This window comes from Biomphalaria glabrata, chromosome 1, assembly GCF_947242115.1.
Source record: "Biomphalaria glabrata chromosome 1, xgBioGlab47.1, whole genome shotgun sequence".
Lineage (NCBI taxonomy): Eukaryota > Metazoa > Mollusca > Gastropoda > Planorbidae > Biomphalaria > Biomphalaria glabrata.
The window spans coordinates 84,602,940-84,630,548 of NC_074711.1; the positions used below are offsets into that span (position 1 = coordinate 84,602,940).

The window sequence follows — 27,609 nt, forward strand, 5'->3', positions numbered from 1 at the left end:
GAGCATTGACCTTATTTGCTTGGTAATCCAACTGATAACTCGGCATTGATAAATAGACAAACTCCCCTTGCTTGTTATCTGCCCCTTTTTCACCTGTGTCAATATTGTAAGGGGTCGAAACAGATGTGTGTATGTCCTTAGGGTGAGTGCTGTAGACGTAGGAAAAGGGAAAACTTTTGATAAACACTTGTCTTTTTAAAGCAGACATCAGTTCATCTTGTCATTGTAAGCATGTTTAAAGAATGTTAAGTTCATTGTCACATTTAGTATTGAAATTCATTGTGTGTAAATTATTGACTTGTAAAGGTTTATTTTTTTTAATCTTATGCCAAAAAAAATGTGAATAAATACAATACTTTTTTTTATATACAATAGAAACTTAATGATTTTTTAAAAATATTTGTAATGTAGTAACTTTGTGGCTTTGACAAATTGTTTGTTGGTTACACTAAAGGCCTACCCCAGGCTTGAAAAATCTTTTCAGGAGAAAATTTCAGACCTTAAGATCTATGGGACAGACAATATAAAGGTCATAAGGGTGACCAGAACAATGACCAACCGCCTTTTTACCCCCAAACTAATGCCATGTACCCATTAGAGCTGGGTGGACTCAGAGACGCTGTAAAGATCCCGAAAAAAAAAAGTCCCAATCTTTATCAGGATTCTTTCCTGGGACCTCCCAGTTCGAAAGCCACACTTAAACACTCAGCCACGGCATCTCCTCAGGAAAAAATCAGTATTAGATCATACTAGGGCCAGCCGAGACATGACTATATCTAAAATTCTTGGTGAGAAAAACAAAATTAGAACAGAAAAAAAAAAGAAATTGCATTAAAAAAATTCTCCCATGAATAAACGTAGGCCTATAGATTAGTTACTTTAAAGCCACAAAAATGAAGCTATTAAATTTACAAAAAAATTGATACATTCCAAACTTTTGACAACTTAAATCTGATAAAAATAGAAAAAATAAATGATCAAATTGAGGCTGGGTGGCAAACGCTAGCAAGGGGGCTAAAGTTCAAACCTCCACCAGCTGAGTTGTTTGCACGTCCCCCAAAAGAAACTAGACCAGAATGCTTTAAGTTGTAGCATGAACAACAAAAGAAATGCATTAGATATAGAACAGTTGTGAGCTTGTGATCTACCAAATAAATACAATATTCATTCTGGTGACTTTTCCTGTTTTTTAAAATTTAAATACCAGCATAAAAAATAAAAAGAAGAAAAAAAAACAACCTCAAGATATTTATTGTTTTATTAAAATACATTTTTTTTGTATCTGAATAAACACAAATATAATCTTCAGACAAACAATGTTCTCAACAACAGATACAGCAGTTTAGAAGACTACAATTTTTCTACTCAGCCATCTTTCAAAACAATTTTTTTTTAATTTTCACATGCTTTTCCATTCAGATTATTCAATGTATAATATAGTTGTATATAGTGAAGTTATAACAAGACAGAACATGAAGGTTATTCTAGAACAGCAGAATCAAATGAGAGAACTAGAACAATTGGGAAACAAGCTTATAAGATATTGGCACTAAAAGCATGGATGGTTTACAAGTTTATTAGTGAATACATGTTGATATAGACAGATATAATCTTATTATATATAATCATTCATATTATTTCTATGGTATAGTGATGATTCCAACAACATTTAAGGCATTTCCTGCCCTCTCCATCCCTTTCCAAAATTTGAGAAAATATATTTAAATCAGAAATAGATCTTAATTCTTCTGTATGACTAACTAGCAGATAACCAGGCAGTCATCCTTCAGACATAAACAAGAAACTCTGTGTTTATACATTTGTAGAAGACTCTAGAAAAATCTAATACTTACAACCCAAAGAGGTTTCTGTCTTAACAACTATTACAATAGGAGGTTCCAAATGTTGAAACTACATATACAAATGTAAAAGAATGAAACTATTGGAAGCACAAGTATACATATATAGAACATACTTCAAAGAAGTCAACATGATATGGTCAGCTGAATATCTGTACATTATGTTCTGATTTCTCAAGGTGTGGACCCCCAGCACTAGACCAAGTTTTTATTTAGAATATGTGAACAATTTTTAATAAATTCTATTTTGATTTTTGAAAAAAAATCATTTCAATAATGAACAGATGAAAATAAATTTCATAGTGACATTTCACTGTTACAGTCTGTAAAAAAAATAAAAATAGAACAATATAGGTCAGTGGGGCACTAGAAAGCTGCCATATATCACAGTTTTGACAATTTTTTTTTCATCTAATAGTATATAGTCAATAAAAGATAATTAAGTAGACATAATATGATATATATATGTAAATAATAAAGAAGCCAAGTTAATGCAGGCAGTGAAGAGTTACCACTAACTGTAACCACCCATCTCTCAATCCCCTTCATTAACTTAATACTAAACACCTTCACTTTTTTACCCATAACAAAAAACAGTGCTTTGTAAAGTCTCACAGCTTTAAACAGAAGTCAGTCAATGCTAATGATAAAGTCAAATGACAACTTTTATTTTCTTTATGGTCTAGTGGAGTCAAAGACTGTGGTGCTTCATTGTACTCAATGCTGAGAGCGCCTCTCAGACCAAACACCAATGCTCTTGTTAAGGCGCAGTGTACTCTCATAGAATGACCTCCCTGCAGTGTCACCATTTACACACACTCAAAAACCTTGACTACAAAGCAAACAAGCCCTCGTCTCTCATAGCTCTCATAGCATTGTTACTGGATACACACCACTTTTTGTGCTAACAAACCATAACAAAATATGTAAAAAATATATGAATTTGAAGTATATTTATATACAGCCCTAAAAAGTAGCAATAGTAAAATAGAGAACAGATTTGGCATGAAAGTTGGTTATGCTGGTTAGTAAGCTGGAAGACACAAAAAAGTTGTATACAAATTTAAAAGGATGACAAACAACACGGAGAAACTATTGCCATTTTACCATTCTATCTGGAATTTATTGTATTCTATAAAAGATATTTATTTCTATTAGTTTATACAAAGTTATATATATACATATATATTAAAGTAACGTCTGTATTTTATAAGATAAATGACATTACAAGAATCAATACAACTTTTTTTTAGCACTGAACAGTCTTTTTAATTTCTCACTTTGCTGAAAACCTTGATATTGCTTTAAAAAACAACAACAAACTTATACCCTACCTACTTTTAACTATATTGTCAGATATTCTTTTTTTTGTATTCAAGTCTATCGAGGGAGATGGGAATGCAGGTTGGGAATAAACAAAAATATTCCATTCCTATACTTATATTTAGTTTTGAAAAACAATTTCTCAAATGGCTTCCGGGCATGACATGGCCTAAATTGTGCCGATGTGCCAAAAACTCAAACGGCTTCAAACACACAAGTAAACAATAAAAGATGTTGAAAACAAATATAAATTAGAATGATGTTAATATTTATGTCTTTTAGCTGCACCACATCTAGAAACAGAACTTAATTGCTATCATGGTATAAATATTAAGTCCTAGCTGTAATGTCTAAATTACACTGTACAACTACCTAAATGTTTTATAACCAAAAAAAAAAAAACCCAACTATTTTGATGAATGCTTCTTTTGAAAAGAAACAATATTGAAGTCAACTATTTGAGCAACTAATAACTACTTGGTTTAGACATGGCTATTCACAAAACACCACCAACATAGACTCAGCAGTTAAGAGATTTTATTGGCATTGTAAAAGGATGTTAAACTTTGTCAACAATCATTTATACAGAGTGACGCTTGAGTCAATCAGTTTGATACATTTCATTTGATTGTGTTTATACATTAAATGTTTTAGCACGAGCAAATACAAATTTAGATGAAATAATTTAGACCTTAATAGCCTTCGACCTTCACATTAGCAATAGGAATTATGGGGGTCATTACTTCCCATTTCTGAACAGCCAAGCTGTCTTTTAACTGCCTCAATGTCCTATCAACTCAAAATGTATTTTCTTGTCGAAATTTCAAAAAAATCAGAAAATTTTGGCATAAAGAGTAATTCAAAGTTGGCAGTGGGTTAGACTAGCAGGCTAAACTCTTGTTTTAGTTTGATTGATTTTGGTTTGATTCCTAGAAGAATCACTGTCACATAAAGTACTTACTACCACAGAATCAAAACATTGTGTGAAAAGGTAGTCATTTTGAATACCACATTAAAGACATCACGTGGGATCCTCTAAGACAGAAGAGCAGGGCAGAATGGGTTGACATTGAATATTTACATTAGCAACGGTGAATGTTAATTACACACAATTTTATGAATAAACATTTAGCATTACAAATGTAAACCAGTAAACAAAGATTATCATTTCATTCCTATATATACATAGATATATCATTTCAAATATATATTTATAAGTGTATGTATTGAATAAATGTAAATATAGACTAAACAGGTGTCATAAAGAGAGAAATCACAATGAATATAACAGAGGCTATTCATTATCAATATTAGATATAATTCTTTCTCCATAAGTGGATGACAACATGATTTGTTCCTTGTCTGGCTCGGCCTATATATTTATATATGTACACCTTAAGATCACACATAAATATCTCAATGACAACATTTCAAATTTTATGTGGCATTTTATATGTTAACCAAAAAAAAAAGGAATTTAGAAAATTTTAAAATGTCTATAAATGATAACATTCTTTGTTTTTTGGTTGAACAAATTGATAAATTGCTTTGTAGGATTCCCCAAATTCTAAGAATTCTAATTCGACTAAAGTTTCGTCTGACATTGAACTCACGAGGTTGATTGTAACAATATCAGGAGCCTCTGACCTGATTCTAACAGAGTTAACAATGAATAAGAAATGCTGCGCAGGTATTTTGATAAACTGTATCTTTTGAATGTGTAAATGTCAGACAAAATGCTTGCCTTATGCCCAGGACAGTAGTGCTTGCACTATTCCAGCACATGGTCATGGGTTCTGTACTGCAACAACTTTTTTGCAACATTCTTAGCTGAGTGCTGGATGTGCTACAGAAAACTATTAAATTAGGAGATGTTTAAGTAATAAATTGTTTACAATTCTACATAACAATGATAGCCTCTCTAATGAACAATGCCTTCACTTTCACAATAACCAAACATACTAATTAAACAGAAACACAAAAAAGTATGGCACTCGTACAGATCCAGAAAGGATAAGTCATTTGTTTCAGCTGGAAAATGGTTCATGTACATCTAGATGAACTGGAATGTTGTGGGAGTTTGTTTATTTTGGCAGTCTAGAACACTGACATTGAAAGAGAAAAAAATCACAACCATTTTTAAGAAAAGATCAGCTACTGAATGAATCCAGTCCAACATTATTCTTGTCATTTTTTACAAGGTTTTAATTAGGACTGTTAAGGTATGGAATGCTTGACATGCAAGTAACTATATCACATTGACCAAAGACTATTCAATACCTAGGTAGACAATTTATTAAGAGCAAATAATTTTGTTTCAACAATTTCATTATCCGAAGCTTTTTATAAAGATCTCTAAACAAGTTTACTTTTTTCATGAACAGTTTTAAAATTTAGACATGAAGGCATTCATTAATAAATGTATGTTTTATATGATTGGATGTGCTACAGTATGTATCTGATGTACAATTGTTGAAATAATTAGTTTTGATTCTTTTTTTCAGCCAAATATCATTTTCGTTTAAATTTGAGTGCTGAATATACAAATGTAATGTGATTGATGACATAAATGTAGTTACACATTTTGATATTTTGAAGGTTAGGTGCTGTAAATGTTTATACATAGTCTATTAACACATGAATTCCTAAAAGGTTCAGTTGGTCATTTTCAAAGTATTATGCCATTAATGAGATTATTTATGATAATTATTGTGTAAGCAGTCTGAATGAAATCCTCATTAACTAGTCAGAGCAAGAGAATCTAAAAGCTACTGCAGAGATGATTTGGTAGCTGTAGACTTAAAAGTCTTGTTCCTGTGTCTGGTGCTGCTTGTTTCTTGTCTGCCACAAAACAGAAAAGTGCAACTTTTGAGAAAATCTGTGTTTTTATTTCGCTCACCAAGTAATGTTGCCCTTTGCCTTCCATCTTGCCAAAAATCTTTAAGTTCAATCTATCTCTCAGTCTGGCATAGTTATTTAGTCCTTAATCAACATATTGGCCAGATTTTTCCCAAAAGTGAAACAACATCATTAAAAAAAATAACCTGATCCATAGCTAATCTGTAAATTGACCATTGACAACCTAATTCATGAGATTGGTCAACTAGTTTGAAGCACAAGCACATATTTTGCTTTTAGTTTTTAAGAGTGTCTTGAACTCATTTGAGCTCAAAATAAACATAATTCCAACACTGATCCAATGATTACCTTGTAGGATCCAATGATTAAATTGTTTATCATGTCCAACATTGTAGATGTAAACTAAAAGAGCGTTTGGATGTAAACTTGTGAAATATGATCCAAACACAAATGAATAATTCAAGAAAACTGACCACAGGGGGTCTCCAAACAGCCGATTTCTACACTACATTAGATGCAGCTGACTGATCCAGTTAGCTTGATATGAAAACCATTTCTTTGAACTGGAGCAAGCCATTGAAAAATTAAGATCATAGTTTGCAAGAAGAGAGAAGTTTTCAGCAGTCAATGTTGAAGCCTCTAAAGGTAAACTTTATTTGACTTCATCACAGTCTTAGGTTCTGCCAGAGAATTGGCTTTCCCATTCTTAAGGTTGACAACAATATTGCTCTGTTTAAGAGGCTGCATGTTCTTTGGGTCTGTGTGAAAATAGGGATTGTCACCAGAAGACAATCGGTTTCTGCCTCTCTGGAGGGATGACGATTCATAAAAGACATCCCTGTCTCGATTTTTCCTGCAAGACTGAAACTTGTAGCCAATGAAAAATCCCACTACCAGAGAGACCAAAATGGCAATAATAACAGCAGTGACCAGTATCTCTAACGGAGCGCCTCCAGCTTGTGCCGTCATAGTTGCTCCTGCTTTAGCATCTTCTGAAAAGAAAAACACAAAAATGTAGATAGCTGTATGCTATGATTCATATGAAGTACAAAGTATTACAATAATTAAATAAAAAAAAAAAGTAAATCAAAGTACTCCTTTCAGATCTTGTGATCTAAAGGGCAGATGATGGAAATGTCATCTGTTTCTATAGCAGATGGTTAATGAGGGCATCAAGTTGCCAGAACAATGACCAACTGCCTTTAATTTTCCCCAACTAAGGTCAGGTACCCATTAGAGTTGGGTGGACTCAAAATTCAAAATCCCAGTCTCCATCGAGAGTATGACCTCTCAGTTATGAAACCAAGCACTTTATCACTCTGCCACCATCTCCTACATAATTATTAAAAAGGTATCAAATAAAAATAATCTTTCAAAATTTAAAATTGGTATGTACTTCACTCTATTTGCTAATTTAAAGAAACTAAAGATAAATTCTGTTATAATTTGCATATATATTATATATATATTTATAAGAAATAAATGTATTGACACATTATTTTAATTTTTGACATCAGTCATTAGTTATCTAACTAATAGTCAGAGTGTTTCTTTGCACTATCAAATTAGTGAGAATCGTTTTAGCAAAGAAACCAAAATAATTTTTACTTTAATGGTGCATTTGGTGATGTCAGTGTAAAGTTAGAATGTCTAAGCTAGCTCAGTCAAATAATTCGTTATAACAGCCCTATGAATAACTATGTGGACAGCACACAGATTAAGTCCACAAATTCTTACCATTGCCTTCAAGATCTGCAGTAAAAACTTCTTCAGAATTTCCCTTTTCAACTTTGTCTGTGCAATAAAATGATTCAAAAGTAAAAGAATAAAAGCCAGCCAATAACTTGTAAATATATATATATAAATAAGAAGCTAAAGCAAAGTTTGTGAGTAAAAAAAAATTAAAAAAGCAATGCTCAAGACATAAATAAATGCCACAACACCACAGCTAAAACAAATCAAATGGTTACAACTTTACATCTGAAACTAATCGAAAGCCACAACAATACATCTGACACAAATCAAAAGCCACATTACAGCTGAAACAAATCAAATTTCACAACACAGCTGAAACAAATCAAATTTCACAACATCACAGCTGAATCAAATCAAATGACAGCTGAATTAATAAAACACACAATATATCACAGTTGGAATAAATCAAGTTTCACATCACAGCTGAAACAGATGAAAGGGCAGCTCACTGCAGCTGAAACAATGTCATGACATCGCAGCTATATTGACCTGAATCCACCATTCTAGTGAAATGAGTTTCCAGTACAGGTATGTTAAGCAATATTGACCTGAATCCACCATTCTAGTGGAATGAGTATCCAGTACAAGTTAGTTAAGCAATATTGACCTGAATCCACCATTGTAGTAGGGGATGAGTATCCAGTACAAGTACTGCAATATTGACCTGAATCAACCATTGTAGTGAAATGAGTATCCAGTACAAGTTTAGTTAAATTCATTTAAGAGGTATTGAGCCTAAGACTGTTCATTGTGACACCTCAATATTGATTTATAACCATGTAAGATTCCAATTTGATTTTTACCAATTTTTAGAAATTGTGATTATTTTAACTTGATTAGTTTACAATTTAACTTTTGAAGTCATAGCAATGTATAAGAAAAGGCATTCCAAGGAGGGGGTTAAACTCTGGATTAGGTCATTGGTAGTGATCTAAACATGTAGTGTCAGGACTGAGTTCTGGTCAGCCTGGGTCTCCTGTTTACTGTAGAGGAGAAGGGGGGCAATTCAGGTTGTTGACTTCAAAACTGTTATTGTTTTGGATTATTTTATTTGGTGAGATGTTTTTGTTGAACAGAATGTAACTTAAAATAAGGTAGTGTGGTTTTGTTCCTAGTCCAGGACAGTTGGACTTTTGGATATAGATATAGTCGAAGTGTAGACTCTAATTATTTCTCTGTGTTGTCACTATTCAGTCTATGGAATATTAAGCTGATATATTTTTAATTGATACTGGATATTTCAAATGTCTGAACTGATTCTGTATTATAGTACAGATAATGTAATAAACATGTTATATGTCTGTGAGTTGGCATTCTGAATCTTTGTTCTATCATTGTATGTGTCGTTGTGGTATTGCCCAGGACTTGGGTACATTTAGTAATACACATACGTATATTAGAGAAGAAATGAGTCTTGACATGTAGGTATATCCCTAAGGGATAATCTAAACAAGTTGGCACATCAAAACTACACACAAAAAAATGCAAATCCACAGGAAGTAGCAGACAAAAGCCCAAAACAGAAAGCCTCTATACAAAGCAGCTACTATTGTGTCCCCTACCAAATAAAAAAAGGTTTGCCGAAAGAAAAGAAATATGAACCCCTTTGGACTTATAAAGGGGAGACAATTTGCCATAAGTTAGGGATAGGTAAGAGGCAAAGACAGAAACAGAGTGACTGAAAGATAGAAAAAAAAATTAACAAAACATGGGGGAAAAAAGAGAGAGAGAGTGGATGACAGCAGTGTCAACAAGCAACAATAAAGTAGACAAATAGTGGATTTGTAGCCCACTTGAGATTGCAGAGACAAAAACCCTTTACAGCAGTGTTTCTCAATTTGTAAATCATGACATCACCACCCACTTCCCAAAGGTATAAAAGGGGTTTCACTGTCTATGCCCACTACGAGAGTACCTCACAAATGAGAAAAAAAAAACAAAGCAGTAATAGTTGTCTGTTGTTATATTGGCTCAATATAACAAGATTTCAAGAGGACTACTATCTAGCTAGTATACTGAAATATATAAGAGAAGGCTTCCATTAAGTGATGAGAGTTTTATTCCAGTACACACACACACCATTCAGTAGGGCAACATTTAAATCCTACTTAACATCACAAAAATTTCACCCTCTTAAGAGCTACAAGATTTATAGTGGAGACTGTAGCACCAAGAAACAGAAATTCAACTTCAACTTCTACAATTATCGTTTCCTACGTTCCCATGTGAGTGAATGAATGACAACAACTTTAACAGACACATACATAATCAGCAAGTGTAGTATGATAATATTATAGATGATTTCAAACACAATAAAATGAGTTTTAATATCAATTCAAAATCTACATGTGCATAGCATATAAAAAAAAAGAATAATTAATTGGATTAAAGTTTGTTTCAGCTTTGAATCTACTTCAGTGATTAGTTTGTGGGGTTAAAAAAATAGAATTCTTTAGCAATATGCTATGAGTTAGCCATATGGAAGCTTGTTAACATATTATCTAGCAGTGCAGAAATGTTTTTAAAACATTTTTTAAAAGCGCCAAAGTTATTTATTTTCTTTACTAGTCAGAAACTAGTATTTGGTTCCCATTTTGATTCTAGACGTTTCAAAATTTGTAAATGAAAACAAGGTCTGCAGAAATGAGAAATTACATTTGAAAAAAAATATTACAAAACTGTCTTTAGAGTTTCTGACCAATAAAGTTAATGATTATAATATCAAAGAAAAAAAGGTTCTCTTCAGCTAAGTGTAACAAAACTGACCATTCTTATCCTGGTTATTCGCAAGTATTTCTTTCTCAGCTTCATCTTCAGGTTTTGTATTTGCACATGTGCACTTAGCAGGTGTTGTCAGTTCTTCAGGGGCCTGAGTCTTGGGTTCAACTAAATTCAACAAATTGACCAAAAATAAAAGTGTATCAAGTATATTTCTCCACTAACCATTGCAGGGTAGCTCTCTAATCAAATCAGAATGGCAGTTGCAAATGCCTTGATAGCTTAATGTCAGCTGCATTTATTCTACCAAATTAAATTTCAAAATTGAAAATAGTTTATCATTTAAAGTTATGCCAGCTGATTTTTTAAATATTTAGAAGAGTGTATTTTTTTATATCTCTTTAGAAAATACAAAAAAACATTGAAAACTACCATTTCTTTCAAGATGCTTACATTGAAACAATTACTAAACAAATGATACATAAACTCAAGACATAATATTCACAAAATAATGAATTGAGAAACATGCCACATCAACAATGCAAAGCACTTTAACAAAATAAATGATGAAGACTTAAAAATGATTTCTTTCATTGATGTTTCATTATTCAATAATATCAATATTATAGTGAGCGCTATATTGGGCTAATATTTTCATTGAAGAAATAAACAGAAATATACTAATTGGTCTTACCTTCAACTTCTGGTTGACAATTACTATTTGTGCCAGTGGCTATACTTTGAACTCTAAAAAAATAAATAAATAATTTACTAATGTAGGTAAAATCTTAAGTCAACAGCTGTAGTCTATTCAATATTTGTTAAGTACTAATTCAAATGGCTATATTATAAAACTTTGCCTAGTTATAGGAAATGTTCACCATTACAAATATACATATAAAGCAAATATAGCAATGCATACCCAGTTTCTGCAGCTAGACATTGTTTGAGTCCTTGGTTCCAGGCACAATAAGGATCTTGTAAGGCCACACAAGAACTGTTTGCAAACAAGATAAAGTAAACAGCTTGCATTATTCAGTTTTCAAATCAATGTTAACAAAAGTTACTTAATTAATGCCCTCTTACAGGAGGTCTGGGATAGGATGTAATAATAAATTAAAAGCTTTATATCTGAAGGAACGTCCCAAATATAAATGTATCATGGGATACTGAACCCTTACCCCCAAAACATAAATGTATCATGGGATACTGAGCCCCCACCCCCAATTGCCATTCCTGTATAATTTTAAAAAATTATTTTTAATTACTTTAATGAGACTTAGAGCTTCTAAAAATTATTCCAATGACATCACGAGTGAAAAAAATTGTATCACTGATCAACTGACTGATACACTGACAACAAAAGCGTCTTGGACTAGTTTCTCACCTGCAAGTATTCGACCTGTTGCAACGCTGGAGTGGTATTGTAATTATTCGTTCCTTAGACATCACAATCAGTCTCTGTTGTGATTGGTCGTTTCGGTCACTGTGTATCTTGAGGCTGGTAACTGGTACACCATGGGGCATCACCTGAATGTCTTCGATGACCACAGACTCTATTTCACCCTTGGTACCTTTATTAATAGCCTTGATAACTCGGCCATCATCTATAAAAAAAAAACACAAATTTTCTTGCTACTAAACATCTTATATACATGTAAATGTACATAAATATAATGTCAAGGCTGCCAGACAGCATAAACATCATTTTTGTTCTACACACTTGACTCTAGGTCTTTTGTGTCTAGACAAAGGGAGTTAATCATGAAGGGAGGTAATTGAAAATTTAAATACAAATACAATCAAATTAGGTTAATCGGATCACATTGTGAAAAAGGACCCAATAATTTTGGTCCTAATAGGTGGATTTGACTGTATAATAATTGCAACTTTTTCATGTTCAAAGATTATTCAAAGATTTCCTTTTGTGTACAAAAGGATGAGGCACTTATGGCAACAGCCTTTGAAAACCTCAATCTATATTCTATATACATCATACTGTATGTATCATTAGTTCAGATATGTGAACGAGCTGGCCACACAATCTTATAGTGTTCTTTGGTATAATTTATAGGTATTGAATGGAATTTTAATGTATATTATCAGGAAAATATTTGAATATAGAATAAAAGTACTGTTTAAAAAAAACAACTAACAAGACTATTAGGGGATCTAAGATGTAACAGTATCACTTACCAGTTCCAACAAACATAACATCATAGTAGTTTTTATCGGCTGCTAATACCTGCCAGTCAACAGCTATCTGAGTCAACTTGGCACTGTCAAAGACAACATGGGCACACGCCATTAGAATACAAGCATCAATGTAGTTCAGTTTTTACACAAGAAAAACATTTTTTAAAAGTGAGCGAAGATTGTTCAAATTGGTGGGTTTAACGTGATTGTTTCGTAGGCCTACAACTTCAAAGGTGTAGAGCAGGGGTTCTCAACCTGTGGGTCGCGACCCCTTTGGGGGTCGATTGACGATTTGCGAGGGGTCGCCTAAGACCATCGAAAAAATGGATTGTTTTTGTCCATTCTTCTATTGCTGTATATGTGTGTGCGGGAGGGGGGGGGGGTCGCGGCAGAGTGGGGGGTTGTAAAAAGGGGTCGCCGAGCCTAAAAGGTTGAGAACCGCTGGTGTAGAGTCTAGCAACTAAGAAAAATAAAATTATGAATGCGGTTTGGGTAGTAGTGTGTTTGTAGCACATAAATTGCACCCTTTGATGTAGATCTAGATCTAAGTTAGGTTTTTAAATGGTACAGTGCGTTGAGAATGCGCTAATGAATGTGTTGATGTTCCAGGGCAGTGACGTCAGACAGCTAGCAGACGACATGAATACGGATAGCTGCAGTTTTAATTTGGATTCTAGATGTATATAAGGTGCTAGATCAATTGTATGTAATATTTCAGCTATTTGATTCACTGTGTACCGAATTGGATATGACTAAATCGGATCTATAATAGTTGCTATCACAAATACGGCCTGCTATCCATACGAAGAGGCTGAGTGGTAAAGGTAAAGGTCTTTGCTTCCGAATCTAGGGGTCTCAATTTCGAATCCTGGTCGAGATTGGGATTTTTTTAAAGGACGCCGCTTACTTGACACATAGGCCTTTAAAACGTCGGTCATAGAAACAGATGAGCTTTGCATCGTCTGCTATCGGTAGGCTTCTTAGATCGCCTCTAGATCTAGTTAACACTTATTTAGATAGGCTAATTATCTTAATTCCCTCCTCCCCATTTTTTTTGGTAACTGGGTAGGCCTATAGATTAGGCTATCTTATCTTCTTATCTTATATAATACAGACGTTACTTCAAAAAAGAAGATGATTACGTCCTACGCGTCATGCATTTAGTCATGCACATTAACCAAAGACTTAAATTCTGCCAAGTCACTGGTTTTCCTGGCTAGCTCAGGCAACCCATTCCATGCTCTAATAGCACTAGGGAAGAAGGAGTATTTGTACAAATTTGTCCTAGCATATGGGACGAGGAATGTGCCTTTATCTTTGTGTCTTTCAGAGTATTTTATTAGATTTTGTTTTTGTATTTGAAGATTATGGTTCAGTGTTTTATGTATAATTGATACTTTACTTTTGAGTCTTCTGTCCTGAAGGCTTTCTAAATTTAGTGATTTTACTAAAAGTGTTACTCTAGTCAAATGTGAATATTCGTTTGTTATGAATCTCACTGCTCTATTTTGTGTCTGTTCCAGTTTCTTAATGTTTTCTTGAGTTGTGGGGTCCCAAACGGAGGATGCATATTCTATTATTGGCTATACGGCTATACCATGATTAATAGAGCCAGTCAACGAAGGCAAAACCTAGTCTAGATCTATCTAGAATGGATAGAATCTAGACCTAATCTATATCCTTGTAAATCTAGATTTAAAACAGTTTTTAGCAGTAGAATGAGAGATCGTGTCAATCTCTGATTTCCTTTTAGCCCATAAAGCAAACAAGCTTCTATTTTCTGCCTAGCCTGACCCGCCCATTTATGAAACAGGTCGTGTTTTAGTTTCGTAATTAGCCGGAGGGAAACTGTCGAATAAAAAAAAAAAATCCCACGTGTCCGATTAAAGGCTCCATTCTAATTGATAAACATCCCAAAATCAAACTTACAAATGACTACAGCCACGGCACGGTGCGGCAGTTAAACAAATAGACTTATACCCATGCGAACCACTTGGATTGTGTGCTCAGACAAAATCTAAAGAAGAAAAAAGCCGTCACCCAAGTGGAATGCATGCTGATTTATACTTTAAAAAAGTGGCTGTGAATAAGAAGCGGGGTAACCCATTGGAGGATGTGTTCTCATTTGACATTAAAAAAAAAAATTAGTCACAACTAAACTGGCGAAACCTTTACAACTACTTTTTAATTGACTAAATAAACGTTATATTTCCAATGGACCTCCTTCACCAATCGTATCAGGGGCGGACTGGCTATATGGGCATTTGGGCAAATGCCCGGTGGGCCGGTACCCAAATGGGCCAGTGGGACCACAGAAAGGGCCGCATGGATGCCACTATGTATTAAATTGTTACAGGTTTTATAATATTCTTTTACAAACGGTGCCCTCTTAAATCTCTCTACAGTGTAATTGTAATTTAATTTAATAAATTATTCGAAATAATGTAATAGTCTACATCCGTAGACAGTGCTACTAGTTGGGCCTACACACTGAGCGATTAAAAAGCAACATAAGGGCTATCTTTTTTATTTTTATAGAAATACAGAGCTCATTGTATGCATGTGAACAGTTATCGATGCTCAAAGTAATATAATGATTTTGAGGACCTATAATTGGATGTCCATCAAAAGATATGTAATTTACGGGCCTGATTGTATAAAATGCCTGGGCCGATTTAGACATCCAGTCCGCCCCTGAATCGTATACAAACAACATTTAGCCATGTGATTCTCTATCTCATCTATACAAATTACGATCTAATTTTTAATACACAATGGCTATCACCTGATTATTTTTTCCCCCGTTGTTTTATCAGTATTATCACGTGACTAAATGTTGTTTGTTTACGATTGGCGAATGAGGTCCATTAACATGAACGAGTAAAATGTTTGTAAAAAAAATGTTTGATTGTAAAATGTTGTACATGTTTCGGATGTTCCTTCAGAGTTGAAGATAGTTTACTTCCTAGTCCAAACCTCCCGCAGGACGATGGGGGAAGTGAGCAGACAGGATTTGAACCCTGGACCATTGATAAATCCGAAACGACAGTCCAGAGCGCAAACCGCACGACCAGTCAGCCGTCACAACCAGGCAGCCAGGTCATCTATCTCAGTAGTCCGCGGAGCCCAGGGATATATGAGGCGACCGTATGGGGTCCCCAGAAATATTAAAATTGTGTAGAATTTAGAAAAACTTCTTCGCTAAAATCCAGTTTATCCGATCGGATAAGTCTAATACCCCCCCCCACACACACACACACTCCTGTTTTATATGTCTTTTGCGTACTATTATTTGACGACCTAATGTATATACTATGCATTTATGTAGCTTTTTCACTTAGGGGTCCTCGGGCAGGATTTGATTAATTAAAGGGCTCCTCTGGTCAAAAAAGTTTGAGAACCTCTGAGTTATCTAAAGATTCTTTTTTCTTTTACTTTATTGGAGATTTCATACATGGGACGCTTTATGGTGTATCCTACCATCCCAGTGGCGCTACATCTCATGCAGGGCTCTGTCCTGCCTCAACACATCCCTCCATTCAGGTCTCTCTTGAGCCTTTCGTCTCCAGGCCCCTAACCCCAAGCTGTTGTAGATCTGCCTCCACATCATTAACCCATCGTATTATATATATTTTCGTGGTCTTTGGGTCGCCTGCCTTTTAGTTTTTTTTTGCCGGTATACAATGTTTAGCTCCTCTGTTCTCAATAGTTCACGTGTTTAGTTTTTAGTTTAGTATTTGGCCTGTCGTAAACATCTCCAATACTATGAAGTCGACTGCGTGTGTCCAGTCCAATACTAAGGTCTTCCTCCCTGGACAAAGATGCAATTATAGGATAGCTTGAAAACACAATTTGATTACGTAAGCGGGCTTCTGTTTATACAAATCCAAGAAGGATTGTGTCTACATAATGATGACTCGTATGCTACTACAGGACTAGTTCACACAAATACTCCAGATTACAACTGGGAGAGAGAGGGAGAGAAAGAGAATGAATGTCTTATACTCATATAAACTGTAAAAACAGCAGATATCTGTCATTTCTTTCTGATGGCGGGAAACAGCAGTGAACTTTTCCAGACATCATTGTACACTTAGTCCCCCCCACCCCCTACGGGCATTCCTGCAAAGAGAATTGTCTTTAATGGGCCAGCAGCCGAGGACTGAATGAAATTCCCAATGCAACAAATGACTTCTGACAAAATCGATACCGCGACATCGCCTGCCTTATCTGTCCTGTTCTCTGGCATACCACTTTCGTATTTTCTACTATCCCGCGTTCATTTGGATTTTTTTCCCCCTACCAGACTTTTTTTTGAAACGTTATATGTCCAGGCTTATTTTAATATATGTTGTATTTGTTAGAGTGCAAATTAGACAATGCTTTTAGTTAAATAACAAATCATTGAAGTCCAATATTTTCAACAACAACAAAACAACAACAAAGAAACAAAAACCCAACAATAACCAATAACTGGATACTTTAATGTTCCACAATACAGGCAAACGTCTGGATAACGATCCCCTTGAGGTTGGTGCTAAGTTCTCCAGACATTTGCCTCTATTGCCTATTATATATATATATATATATATATACCCAAGGGGAGGCAGGTGAGGAAGCGTATGGTGCTAAATGGGTATAAAAAAAAACATAAAAACACAATATAAAGTAAATATATTTGTATAAAACTTTTTTTTTTGCATTTTATGTGTAGGTTTTGTATTGCTTACTGGTGGCTTTTTGAGAGAAGGAGAGGGGCGACCGGACGCCCTCTAAATAACCTCGGTGGGACTTTTTTTGTGTACATTAGGCTATAAGATATTTCAAGTTGAAATGAAATTAAAGATACTGGTTCATTCTTCACCAGCTACCCACACAGTGCAGAGCAAAGCATCCACTAAAAAAGATACTATCTAATGGACCTCATTCACCAATCGTAAACAAACAACATTTAGCCACGTGATAATATTGATAAAACAACGGAAAAAAAAAACGTATCACGTGACAGCCTGTGTGTATTATGTAATTTGTACAGAAGAGATAGAGAATCACGTGGCTAAATGCTGTTTGTTTATGACTGGTGAATGAGGTTCATTCATGTAGGTCTAATAATACATAATCTAGACTTAGGAAAACACTTACTTAATACTGGTGAAAACTAACATGGGTCTCCCTCCACTGGGCTGCATAGCTTCGTCCATCAAAGGGTGGCTCTTGATAAAGTTTAAGTGCTTGTAGCCGTATGCGCCCTGACTGCCATTGTGACACTGCCAAGACAACATGTCATCTCGTTAAAGCAGGAACAATCGGTCAATGACAAAGTGACAGAGAGGTAAAGGGCCTCGCTTCCGAACTGGGGGGTCCCTGGTTCGAATTTTGGTGAAGACTGGGATTTTTTAAATTTTGGGGCACCTCTGAGTCCACCCAGGTCTAATGGGTACCTGACATTAGTGGGGAAAAGAAAAAGTGGTTGGTCATTGTGCTGGCTACATGACATCCTCGTTAACCGTGGGCCACAGAAAAAAGATGACCTTTACATCATCTGCCCTATAGATCTCTAGGTCTGAAAGGGAAATGTTTTATTGTTAGTGCACAAACTGACTTTACCGCATATTTTATTAAAGTGATGTCACTTAAGACAAAAGTCATCTGGACTAAGCCAAGATAGATATAAATCTTTATACAGTGGTGGCTGTTTCTGATTTAGAGGTCATGTCCTATGCAACAAGTCATATATTGAAACACAATTTCTAGCCACAACAAAATGTTGAAACAATAATAAACTTCCTGGTCGAATGGGGTGTGGTGGCTGAGTGGTTTAACACTTGGCTTCCAAACTTGGGTTCCTTTGTTCGAATCTCTGAGAAGACTGGGACTTGAATTTCGGGATTTTTAAGTCGTCTTTAAGTCCACTCAACTCTAAAGGGTACCTGACTTTAGTTGTGGAAAATAAAGGCCGTTGATCGTTGTGCTGGCCAGTTGACACCCCTGCTCGTTAAACCTTGGCCATAGAAACAGATGACCTTAACAACATCTGCCCCATAGATCGCAAGGTCTGAAAGGGGAACTTTTTTTTGTACTTCCTGGTCAAAGAAGACCACAATCCATGAACTTGATATCCGCGCTCGATCTTTGATTTTAAATGCCTATTGCCGTATTGACTGCAGCCCAATAAATTGACACTTCTAGTATTGATGACTTCAAGGGTTAATATTTGAAAAATACATATATTGTATTGAGGACTGCTCCCAGCCTTAGTTTAAACAGTCAATTCTCTAGATATAAAATATGTGAAAATTGAGAAAAAAAAAGGAGGGGGGGGGTTTACAGTATATGAGAGAGAATTAGTTGAAGGGCCGTGCTTCAACTATTCCATACTTGAGCAGCACAAAGTTACACACATCTGGAAATTTTGCAGTCTGGTCGTGCACAATAGTTGGCAGGGAAGAGGACGCTTTAAGTAATAGAGTTTAATATTACTGTAAAATCTTCTTATCTTATATAATACAGACGTTACTTCAAAAAAGAAGATGATTACGTCCTACGCATCATGCATTTAGTCATGCATATTAACCAATGACTTAAATTCTGCCAAGTCACTGGTTTTCCTGGCTAGCTCAGGCAACCCATTCCATGCTTTAATAGCACTAGGGAAGAAGGAGTATTTGTACAAATTTGTCCTAGCATATGGGACCAGGAATGTGCCTTTATCTTTGTGTCTTTCAGAGTATTTTATTAAATTTTGTTTTTGTATTTGAAGATTATGGTTCAGTGTTTTATGTATTATTGCTACTTTACTTTTGAGTCTTCTGTCCTGAAGGCTTTCTAAATTTAGTGATTTTACTAAAGGTGTTACTCTAGTCAAATGGGTTACACAAAATGTAAAAATGAGATCATTTCAATGGAGTTGACCAAATAGCTTAATATATATGTAGGCCAACAGATTGAAATAAAGTGTCATGCAGACAAAAATTAAAACAATCCAATTAAAAGACTACACCATTGAAGACTGATAAACCTTAAAAAAAAATGGAGCATTTATATTTTTTTTCCACTTATACAAATGCAGTCATAGATCTAGACCTAAATATAATTTGCCTCACAGATCTAGACCTAAATACAAGTTAACTCTTAGATCTAGACCTAAATACAAATTAACTCTTAGATCTAGACCTAAATATAATTGGTACTGTTGCTAATGATTTTGGTGTTTCCAAAGATGTTGTTGTCAGTACAGATGATGGTATTGTCTGAAAGGGTGACTTTGTTGTGTTGGCACAGATATAATTAACTAATAGATCTAGACCTAAATACAAGTTAACTCATACATCTAGACAAGAAGGAAAGTAATCTCCTTGTAAAAAACTTCAGTTAGACAGAACATTTTTTCTTGCAAAAAAAAAAAAATAATTAAAAAAATTAATTATGTGACACCAAGAGAGCAAGACTAGCCAAGCAAAGAAAACAGACAGCTGACACAATGACATGCACACACACACACACACACACACTCACGCATGTATTTACCTCTTCAGGGTGAGGGGAGGGCGTGTTGTCCCAGCTGACTGGCAGCCAGTTGTAGTTGTAAGATTCCTGACCTTTGAACCGCCTCTTGAAGACTTGAGTTATATCTGTATACTTGTATGCACAGACAGCAGAGCCCCGGATGGCATTCCTGGAGGGCAGATAGACAATGTCACACATTTAGCTAACAGCGTCCACCTGCAATTCCCTAACATCACATGTACCACTCACACCCCCCCTTTACCCCCCTCCCAATGTATGCAGAGTGCAGAAGATTTTGTTAAAAGCAATCCAAGGGACAGAACTCGTTCAAATGAAAGCTTTTGGTTTCCACTAACCTGACCTTTCGCAGAGGTTCTCTGAATTTATCTAGAGTTAGTTAAAATATCATTCAGTGGCTCTCATTGCTAACAGACAAAGTCTTTCATCATTTTACGTGTACTAAACGACGTAAGACCCCCCTCCCTTTTTGTTGTTAAAAATTTACCTACAGAAGGAAGAGTTACTTGTAGTAAGATGTATCTCCATGTTTTACAGCACATATTTTCAAAATATAGTAACAAATCAAATTCGAAGACATCTATGGGGCAGATAAAGTAAAAGTCATTTGCTGCCCATGGTCTACTTGGTTGTCATGTGGCCAGCACAATGGCCAACCGCCTTTAATTTTCCCCAACTAATGTCAGGCACCCATTAGAGGCACCCAAAGATCCCGAAATTAAAAACCCCAGTCTTCACCAGGATTTGAACCCAGGACCCGCAGTTCAGAAGCCAATCGCTTTATTGCTAAGCCACTGCACCACTCATTTGGCCCTACTGAAATTATGAATCTCAGTCTTCACCAGGATTCAAACCTGGAACCCCTCAGTTCGGAAGCCAAGAACTTTACCACTCTTCACCAATGCCTCCCATTTCAGGATTGTTCAACTACTTATAGTAATTCTTCAGCGACCTCAAAATATATATGCAAAAAAAGGGATACAAACTCTGCATTATTGTGTACAAGATCACTTCTTTAAATATTCTGAAGTTTAATAAAATGAACTTGTCATCTCAGTAAATAACAAATTTTATTAGTTAACAAATAAAACTTCTACACAGAGAAGCATTGTAAATATTAGAAAGCACACATGAAGTGATACATGGCTTGGATCCAGGGATACAAATTCTATCCAAAAGGTCAAGGACTATTCTGTTTCAATGCTTCAGATGTTCCCTTAGATTTGAAGATTATTACCCAAACCTCCAGTAGGATAATGCAGGATGGCAGCTGGCAGGTTTTGAACTCAGGACTATTGTGAACATCAAACGAGTCTAGAGTGCATACAACAGGACCAGGCAGCCATCCTTGGGTATTTATGAGGGGAGTATTGTAATGCAGGCAAACAGACACCCTTGGGTATTTAGGAGGGGAGTATTGTAATGCAGGCAAACAGACATCCCTGGGTATTTAGGAGGGGAGTATTGTAATGCAGGCAAACAGACATCCTTGGGTATTTAGGAGGGGAGTATTGTAATGCAGGCAAACAGACATCCCTGGGTATTTAGGAGGGGAGTATTGTAATGCAGGCAAACAGACATCCTTGGGTATTTAGGAGGGGAGTATTGTAATGCAGGCAAACAGACATCCCTGGGTATTTAGGAGGGGAGTATTGTAATGCAGGCAAACAGACATCCCTGGGTATTTAGGAGGGGAGTATTGTAATGCAGGCAAACAGACATCCTTGGGTATTTAGGAGGAGAGTATTGTAATGCAGGCAAACAGACATCCTTGGGTATTTAGGAGGAGAGTATTGTAATGCAGGCAAACAGACATCCCTGGGTATTTAGGAGGGGAGTATTGTAATGCAGGCAAACAGACATCCTTGGGTATTTAGGAGGGGAGTATTGTAATGCAGGCAAACAGACATCCCTGGGTATTTAGGAGGGCAGTAGTGTAATGCAGGCAAACAGACATCCTTGGGTATTTAGGAGGAGAGTATTGTAATGCAGGCAAACAGACATCCTTGGGTATTTAGGAGGGGAGTATTGTAATGCAGGCCAACAGACATCCTTGGGTATATAGGAGGGGAGTATTGTAATGCAGGCAAACAGACATCCTTGGGTATTTAGGAGGGGAGTATTGTAATGCAGGCCAACAGACAACCTTGGGTATTTAGGAGGAGAGTATTGTAATGCAGGCAAACAGCCATCCTTGGGTATTTAGGAGGGGAGTATTGTAATGCAGGCAAACAGACATCCTTGGGTATTTAGGAGGAGAGTATTGTAATGCAGGCAAACAGACATCCTTGGGTATTTAGGAGGAGAGTAGTGTAATGCAGGCAAACAGCCATCCTTGGGTATTTAGGAGGGGAGTATTGTAATGCAGGCCAACAGACATCCTTGTGTATTTAGGAGGAGAGTATTGTAATGCAGGCAAACAGCCATCCTTGGGTATTTAGGAGGGGAGTATTGTAATGCAGGCAAACAGACATCCTTGGGTATTTAGGAGGAGAGTATTGTAATGCAGGCAAACAGACATCCTTGGGTATTTAGGAGGGGAGTATTGTAATGCAGGAAAACAGACATCCCTGGGTATTTAGGAGGAGAGTATTGTAATGCAGGAAAACAGACATCCCTGGGTATTTAGGAGGAGAGTATTGTAATGCAGGCAAACAGACATCCTTGGGGGAAGTGAAAGCACTGCTTCATCATGAGGAGTGAGAGGGAGGGGTCATAAATATCAACAACATATAGACATTTGAGGTACTGGAAAACTTTGTTAGAGGGGATACATTGACAAGACATTCCCCTCACTATATATCTAGACTATAACTTGGTTAACTTACTCTGGTGTATTGAAGACTGCATAGATCATGTCACTCCTGTCTCCACTGTCCTTAGTAGGTCGATAGTTGCCCTGGCCAAATTCCGAAGTTGATTCTGCGGAGAACAACAGCATGCTTGCTCAAAGTATATAAAATACATTCAGACATATATTTGTGTATCACTGGTTAAAGGACTAACAACAAAACAGTAACAGACAACTCATGCACAAAATCAAGGCGTCAATATTAGCCATCACCACTAATGGGTGAATTACCCTTTTGAACTAGGAATAATACATAATCCCACCATCATTCATGTAGGATGCAAAAGAGTCAAACACAGCTTACCATTGTCTATCAAAATATAATAATTGCCATTGAAGTTCCCAATAAAAAAAAATTCTTTTATTCTTTGTGAATGTAAAATTGTATTTAGATGAAGCTTATCTTTAAAGATGTGAAAATATGTTGAGAAAAAAAAATAAAAAAAATTAGGATCTATCTCCCTTGTTTTATCTTCCCAGCATCCAATTCGATCCAACTCCAGAGAGAGAGAGAGCAGCACTAGCATGGGATACTTACGAATTTCATCAAAATAAAAGGGGATCTCTCCAGGGATAGAACAGTTGATTCTGGCCTTGAAAAAGGAGGTGAATGTGTTCTGTAGTGTCCGGACCGCTCCACCCTTGTCCATTTTACACACTCGACCTACACGCGAGAATACCGCCTGAAAGAAAACACAGTTACAGTAAGGTCCAATACATGGTTTGAGTTCTAAGCGGACAGAATGAGACAACATATGTTCCGGACGCTAAAAATTTAAACTAGCTAAATTTGTATTTGTAAGATTAGTGGTTGTCATCTGAACGCTCCAACATAACAATGAGAACGAGGAGGAAGAAGAACATTATATTACTTTAACTCTTGCCCTCCGTAATTTTTTTTGCACATTCGGACGGAATTTTTCATTTTGCTCATTATTATTTCACTACCATGTTATGATTGGGCTTCAATAGCTTTGTTCGTTGGGTTCAGATAATGTTTTATTTGGTATAGGATTAAAGGGGAATGCATTCTCCTTCTATATAACATAAAGAAAAGGTTTTAAAATTAAATATTTATTTAATTAAATGTGGTCAAATCAACGATGGTATCGTCGATTAGGAGAGGAAGAGTTAAGTCATGATTGTATCTTATTAAAATCATTCTCTGATGACTATTTCCATTCTATTCTACTGTCTACAAACAGCATCTGATATTCGTTGGTACCATTGCCTTTGAATTTAAACAATAAAAATAATAAATAATAGCTTTTATATAGCGCTACTTTCATTCTTATACTTTATAACATGCTCAGAGCGCTATGGTCCAATCTAATGTGTGGACCAGTGGAGGGAGAGGGTATCTGGGAAAAGGTTTTCCGTGCTGCCTTTAGGCGCTCAGTAAAACACAACTCTGCTTGAGCCCCCTTCATGGGTAGCCAAGTCAAGTTATGATCAAGCGTACTTAGCACGCATCCCACATTTCCTCAAACTAAAAAAAAAATAATTATTGCACAAACCAATCCTATTCTTGAATCGGTGTGAACAGTACATTGCCCCCCCCCCCTTTTGCAAGTGCCCCACAATACATTACAGATCAAATGCGGGCCAACTTTGGATTACCTTCCCACAGTTGATGTTCTCCACAGCCATCTCGCGGAAGAAAAAGAACACCTTGTCATCCTTGTCGTAGGAGCTCACGAAGTCAGGCTCTGCGGAAAGGGGAGGCGAGAACACAATCATGTCAAATTATTTTTTTGTTTCTTTTTTTTTTACTATAGGTAAGGATGGGGGATAATACGTAAATGATGTCTGTTCGATTTGTCTGCCCTTTCACGTATGTCACACTATATTTGTCCGTGTAGTTGACATCCATCAGTGTCATCAGACAGTATCATTAGTGACATCTTTTGAAATGTCCTGCAACTAGAGTTAAGACTATGTCTGTTAAAATTTATGTTTTTTGTTTTATGTGTGACACTGGCAAAGCGTGAATTTTTAATTGTGTAATTGTGGATGTTAATGTTAATCGTAGATAGTGAAGACCAAAGTCAATACCAAATCCATTGTCTTCCTTAAGTTGTATTTATAATCTTATCTTATACTTTTCAGACGTTAATTCAAGAAGATTGTTACGTTCTAAGCATGTCATGTGTCAATCTAGTCATGCGTGTTAATCAATGAGTTAAACTCTGCTACCTCGTTGGTTTTCCTGGCTGATTCAGGCAACCCATTCCATTCCTTAAAGGTATAGTGAAGAGGGAGCATTAGTTCTAGTAATAAGGAATGTGCCTCTATCTTTGTGTCCGAGTTTTATTAGTTTTTTTTTGTTTTTCTATTTGAAAATTATGGTTTAGTGTTTTATGTATTATAGACCTTGCGATCTATAGGGCAGATGATATTAAGGCCATCTGTTACTTTAGCCAACGGTTAACGAGCAGGGTGCCACGTGGCCAGCACAACGACCAACCGCCTTTGCTTTCCCCAACAAAAGTCAGGTACCAATTAGAGTTGGGTGGGCTCAGGGGCGCCCTAAAAAATCCCGACAAATAAAATTCCTAGTCTTCATCGAGATTCGAACCCAGGACACTATAGGTTCGGAAGCCAAACGCTTAATTAACCACTCGGCCACCCCCCAAGTATTATAGCTACTTTACTTTTTACTCTTCTGTACTGGGGTGTTTCTAAGTTTAGTCATTTTATTTATTTTACTAAACATACTCTAATGCAGCGGTTCTCAACCTTTTAAGTTCGGCGACCCCTTTTTACACCCCCCCCCCCACTCTACCGCGGACCCCTCCCCCCACACACACATACAGCAATAGAAGAATAGACAATAACAATCCATATTTTCGATGGTCTTAGACGACTTCTGGCAAATCGTCAATCGACCCCCAAGTGGGTCGCGACCCACAGGTTGAGAGCCCCCTGCTCTAATGAAATAGTGACTTCCTCGTTGAAATACATCCTAACTGGTACATATCAGGTTTTGACTACACTGAGGCATACGGAGACCTCAGCCATCATGACGGCGCCAAAATGGTGTTTATTTTTTACCACCATCAAACGTGGTCTCTTTAGGAGGAGGGGGAGGGGGTGACAGTAATATAACACACACACACACTATTTCCATTTATTAGATTTTCCCAGCCCACATAATTTATTTATAATATTTTTAAAAAAACGTTCATGAGTATGACATGCTCAGTAGGACTTGTAGGCTTGTAGGACTTTCTAACACATTTCATATTCAATACTAAATAAAATATGCAACCCTCCTTCCACACATTTTAGATCTCACTCTGTGTGTGTAACATGATTTTATTTTATTTACGACAGCCATAGCAATTCAGAAATTTTGACGATCAAATATAAACCACTGGCAGCCAGCCAAATATGTCAATTTTAGATCTAGTCTACAGAATTATCTACTTAAAACTTTTTTTTTTATCCTTCTGATCTAAAGTTGTACTAGTGTAATAGACGTCGTATGTCCCTGTACAACTTGTACTAAATCTAATTGCCCAACAGTTTCCTCCCCTCCACAGTATCAGTAGACTGAGCAGGCTGCCAAAAAAAAAAATATTTTTTTTCGGCACAGCTCCAAGAAATATGCCAAGCGAAATTGTATACAAATCTCTTAGGTATTGTACTAAGCAATGGCCAAAAAAAAAAGGGGGGGGGCAGTATATGAATTGAATGTAATCTTTATTCGCACATAGACAGGCATAAACAAATCATAAAGGTTTAACGTTGCAAAATCTATATACTGTGAATCTTGAGATAATAGATAAACTATATGTATATTTTTTATAGTAAAATCATGGTTAGTTGTTTCAATACTTTCTAACGACATTTATATTTTGTAACGGGGTCTCTTTTTTTCTTGTAGAAGTTGGCAGCTGCATTCTGCCGAAGGAAAATAACTCCTAAAAATAAATTTAAAAATTAACGAATTTAATCAAAGGAGGTACTTACCGTTTAAGAAAATGGAGTCTCTTGGCTGGGTCCTGATCAAGATGCTTTCACTGTTCTTCTGGAGGATGAGTGGGTCTCTGGAATCAGGGTCGGAGACTGTGGCAGCGTAGAAACTTCCATCTGGAGAGGGGGTGGGGGAGAAAAGCAAAAATTAAAGTTTGATTAAAAGGTATAGCAGCGTTACGTCACAGAAAGAGACGGCATCATGTAATGCAGTTGGCTAAAGGCGGACTCTCAGTCTCATTCGACCTATAATAGCTTTCTTTATGCCCTCTTTAAATGATAAATGAGCGATAATCCAGAAAGCAGCCCATACATAAAATATGAGTGATAATCCTCCTCCGCCACCAAAGAGAATGCCACCTCAACCTGCGAGACAAGTGGACGGGAATGTCTCTCGAGAATAGGGCTCCACCGTCACAGGAAAGGGTGCTCTATGAGATGAACGACAGTCGTTCTACGATTGTACATAAAACACTGAACCATAATCTTCAAATACAAAAAGAACAAAATTTAATAAAATACTCAGAAAAACACAAAGATAAATGC

The 27,609-nt window shown here is 36.1% G+C and overlaps 1 protein-coding gene across 4 annotated transcripts in view; it reads right to left on the reverse strand.

The window, feature by feature from the left end:
- Positions 1 to 1,240: 1,240 nt before the first annotated feature.
- LOC106064188 (semaphorin-1A-like) overlaps positions 1,241 to 27,609 on the reverse strand; it is a 114,227-nt gene continuing 87,858 nt past the window's right edge. The window contains exons 8-20 of one of the 4 annotated variants that reach the window (XM_056018265.1): positions 27,061 to 27,180; positions 24,706 to 24,794; positions 23,624 to 23,768; positions 23,063 to 23,156; positions 20,238 to 20,385; positions 17,853 to 17,977; positions 12,711 to 12,793; positions 11,902 to 12,121; positions 11,437 to 11,511; positions 11,209 to 11,261; positions 10,563 to 10,682; positions 7,779 to 7,835; positions 1,241 to 7,030 (exon numbers count right to left, since the gene is read on the reverse strand). In XM_056018265.1, the coding sequence (XP_055874240.1) occupies positions 6,681 to 7,030; positions 7,779 to 7,835; positions 10,563 to 10,682; positions 11,209 to 11,261; positions 11,437 to 11,511; positions 11,902 to 12,121; positions 12,711 to 12,793; positions 17,853 to 17,977; positions 20,238 to 20,385; positions 23,063 to 23,156; positions 23,624 to 23,768; positions 24,706 to 24,794; positions 27,061 to 27,180 (1,679 nt within the window). In that variant the 3' untranslated portion in view covers positions 1,241 to 6,680. Of the gene's footprint in view, positions 7,034 to 7,778; positions 7,836 to 10,562; positions 10,683 to 11,208; positions 11,262 to 11,436; positions 11,512 to 11,901; positions 12,122 to 12,710; positions 12,794 to 17,852; positions 17,978 to 20,237; positions 20,386 to 23,062; positions 23,157 to 23,623; positions 23,769 to 24,705; positions 24,795 to 27,060; positions 27,181 to 27,609 lie in introns of all 4 variants that reach the window. The other 3 variants (XM_056018264.1, XM_056018268.1, XM_056018266.1) reach the window with 3 other exon arrangements.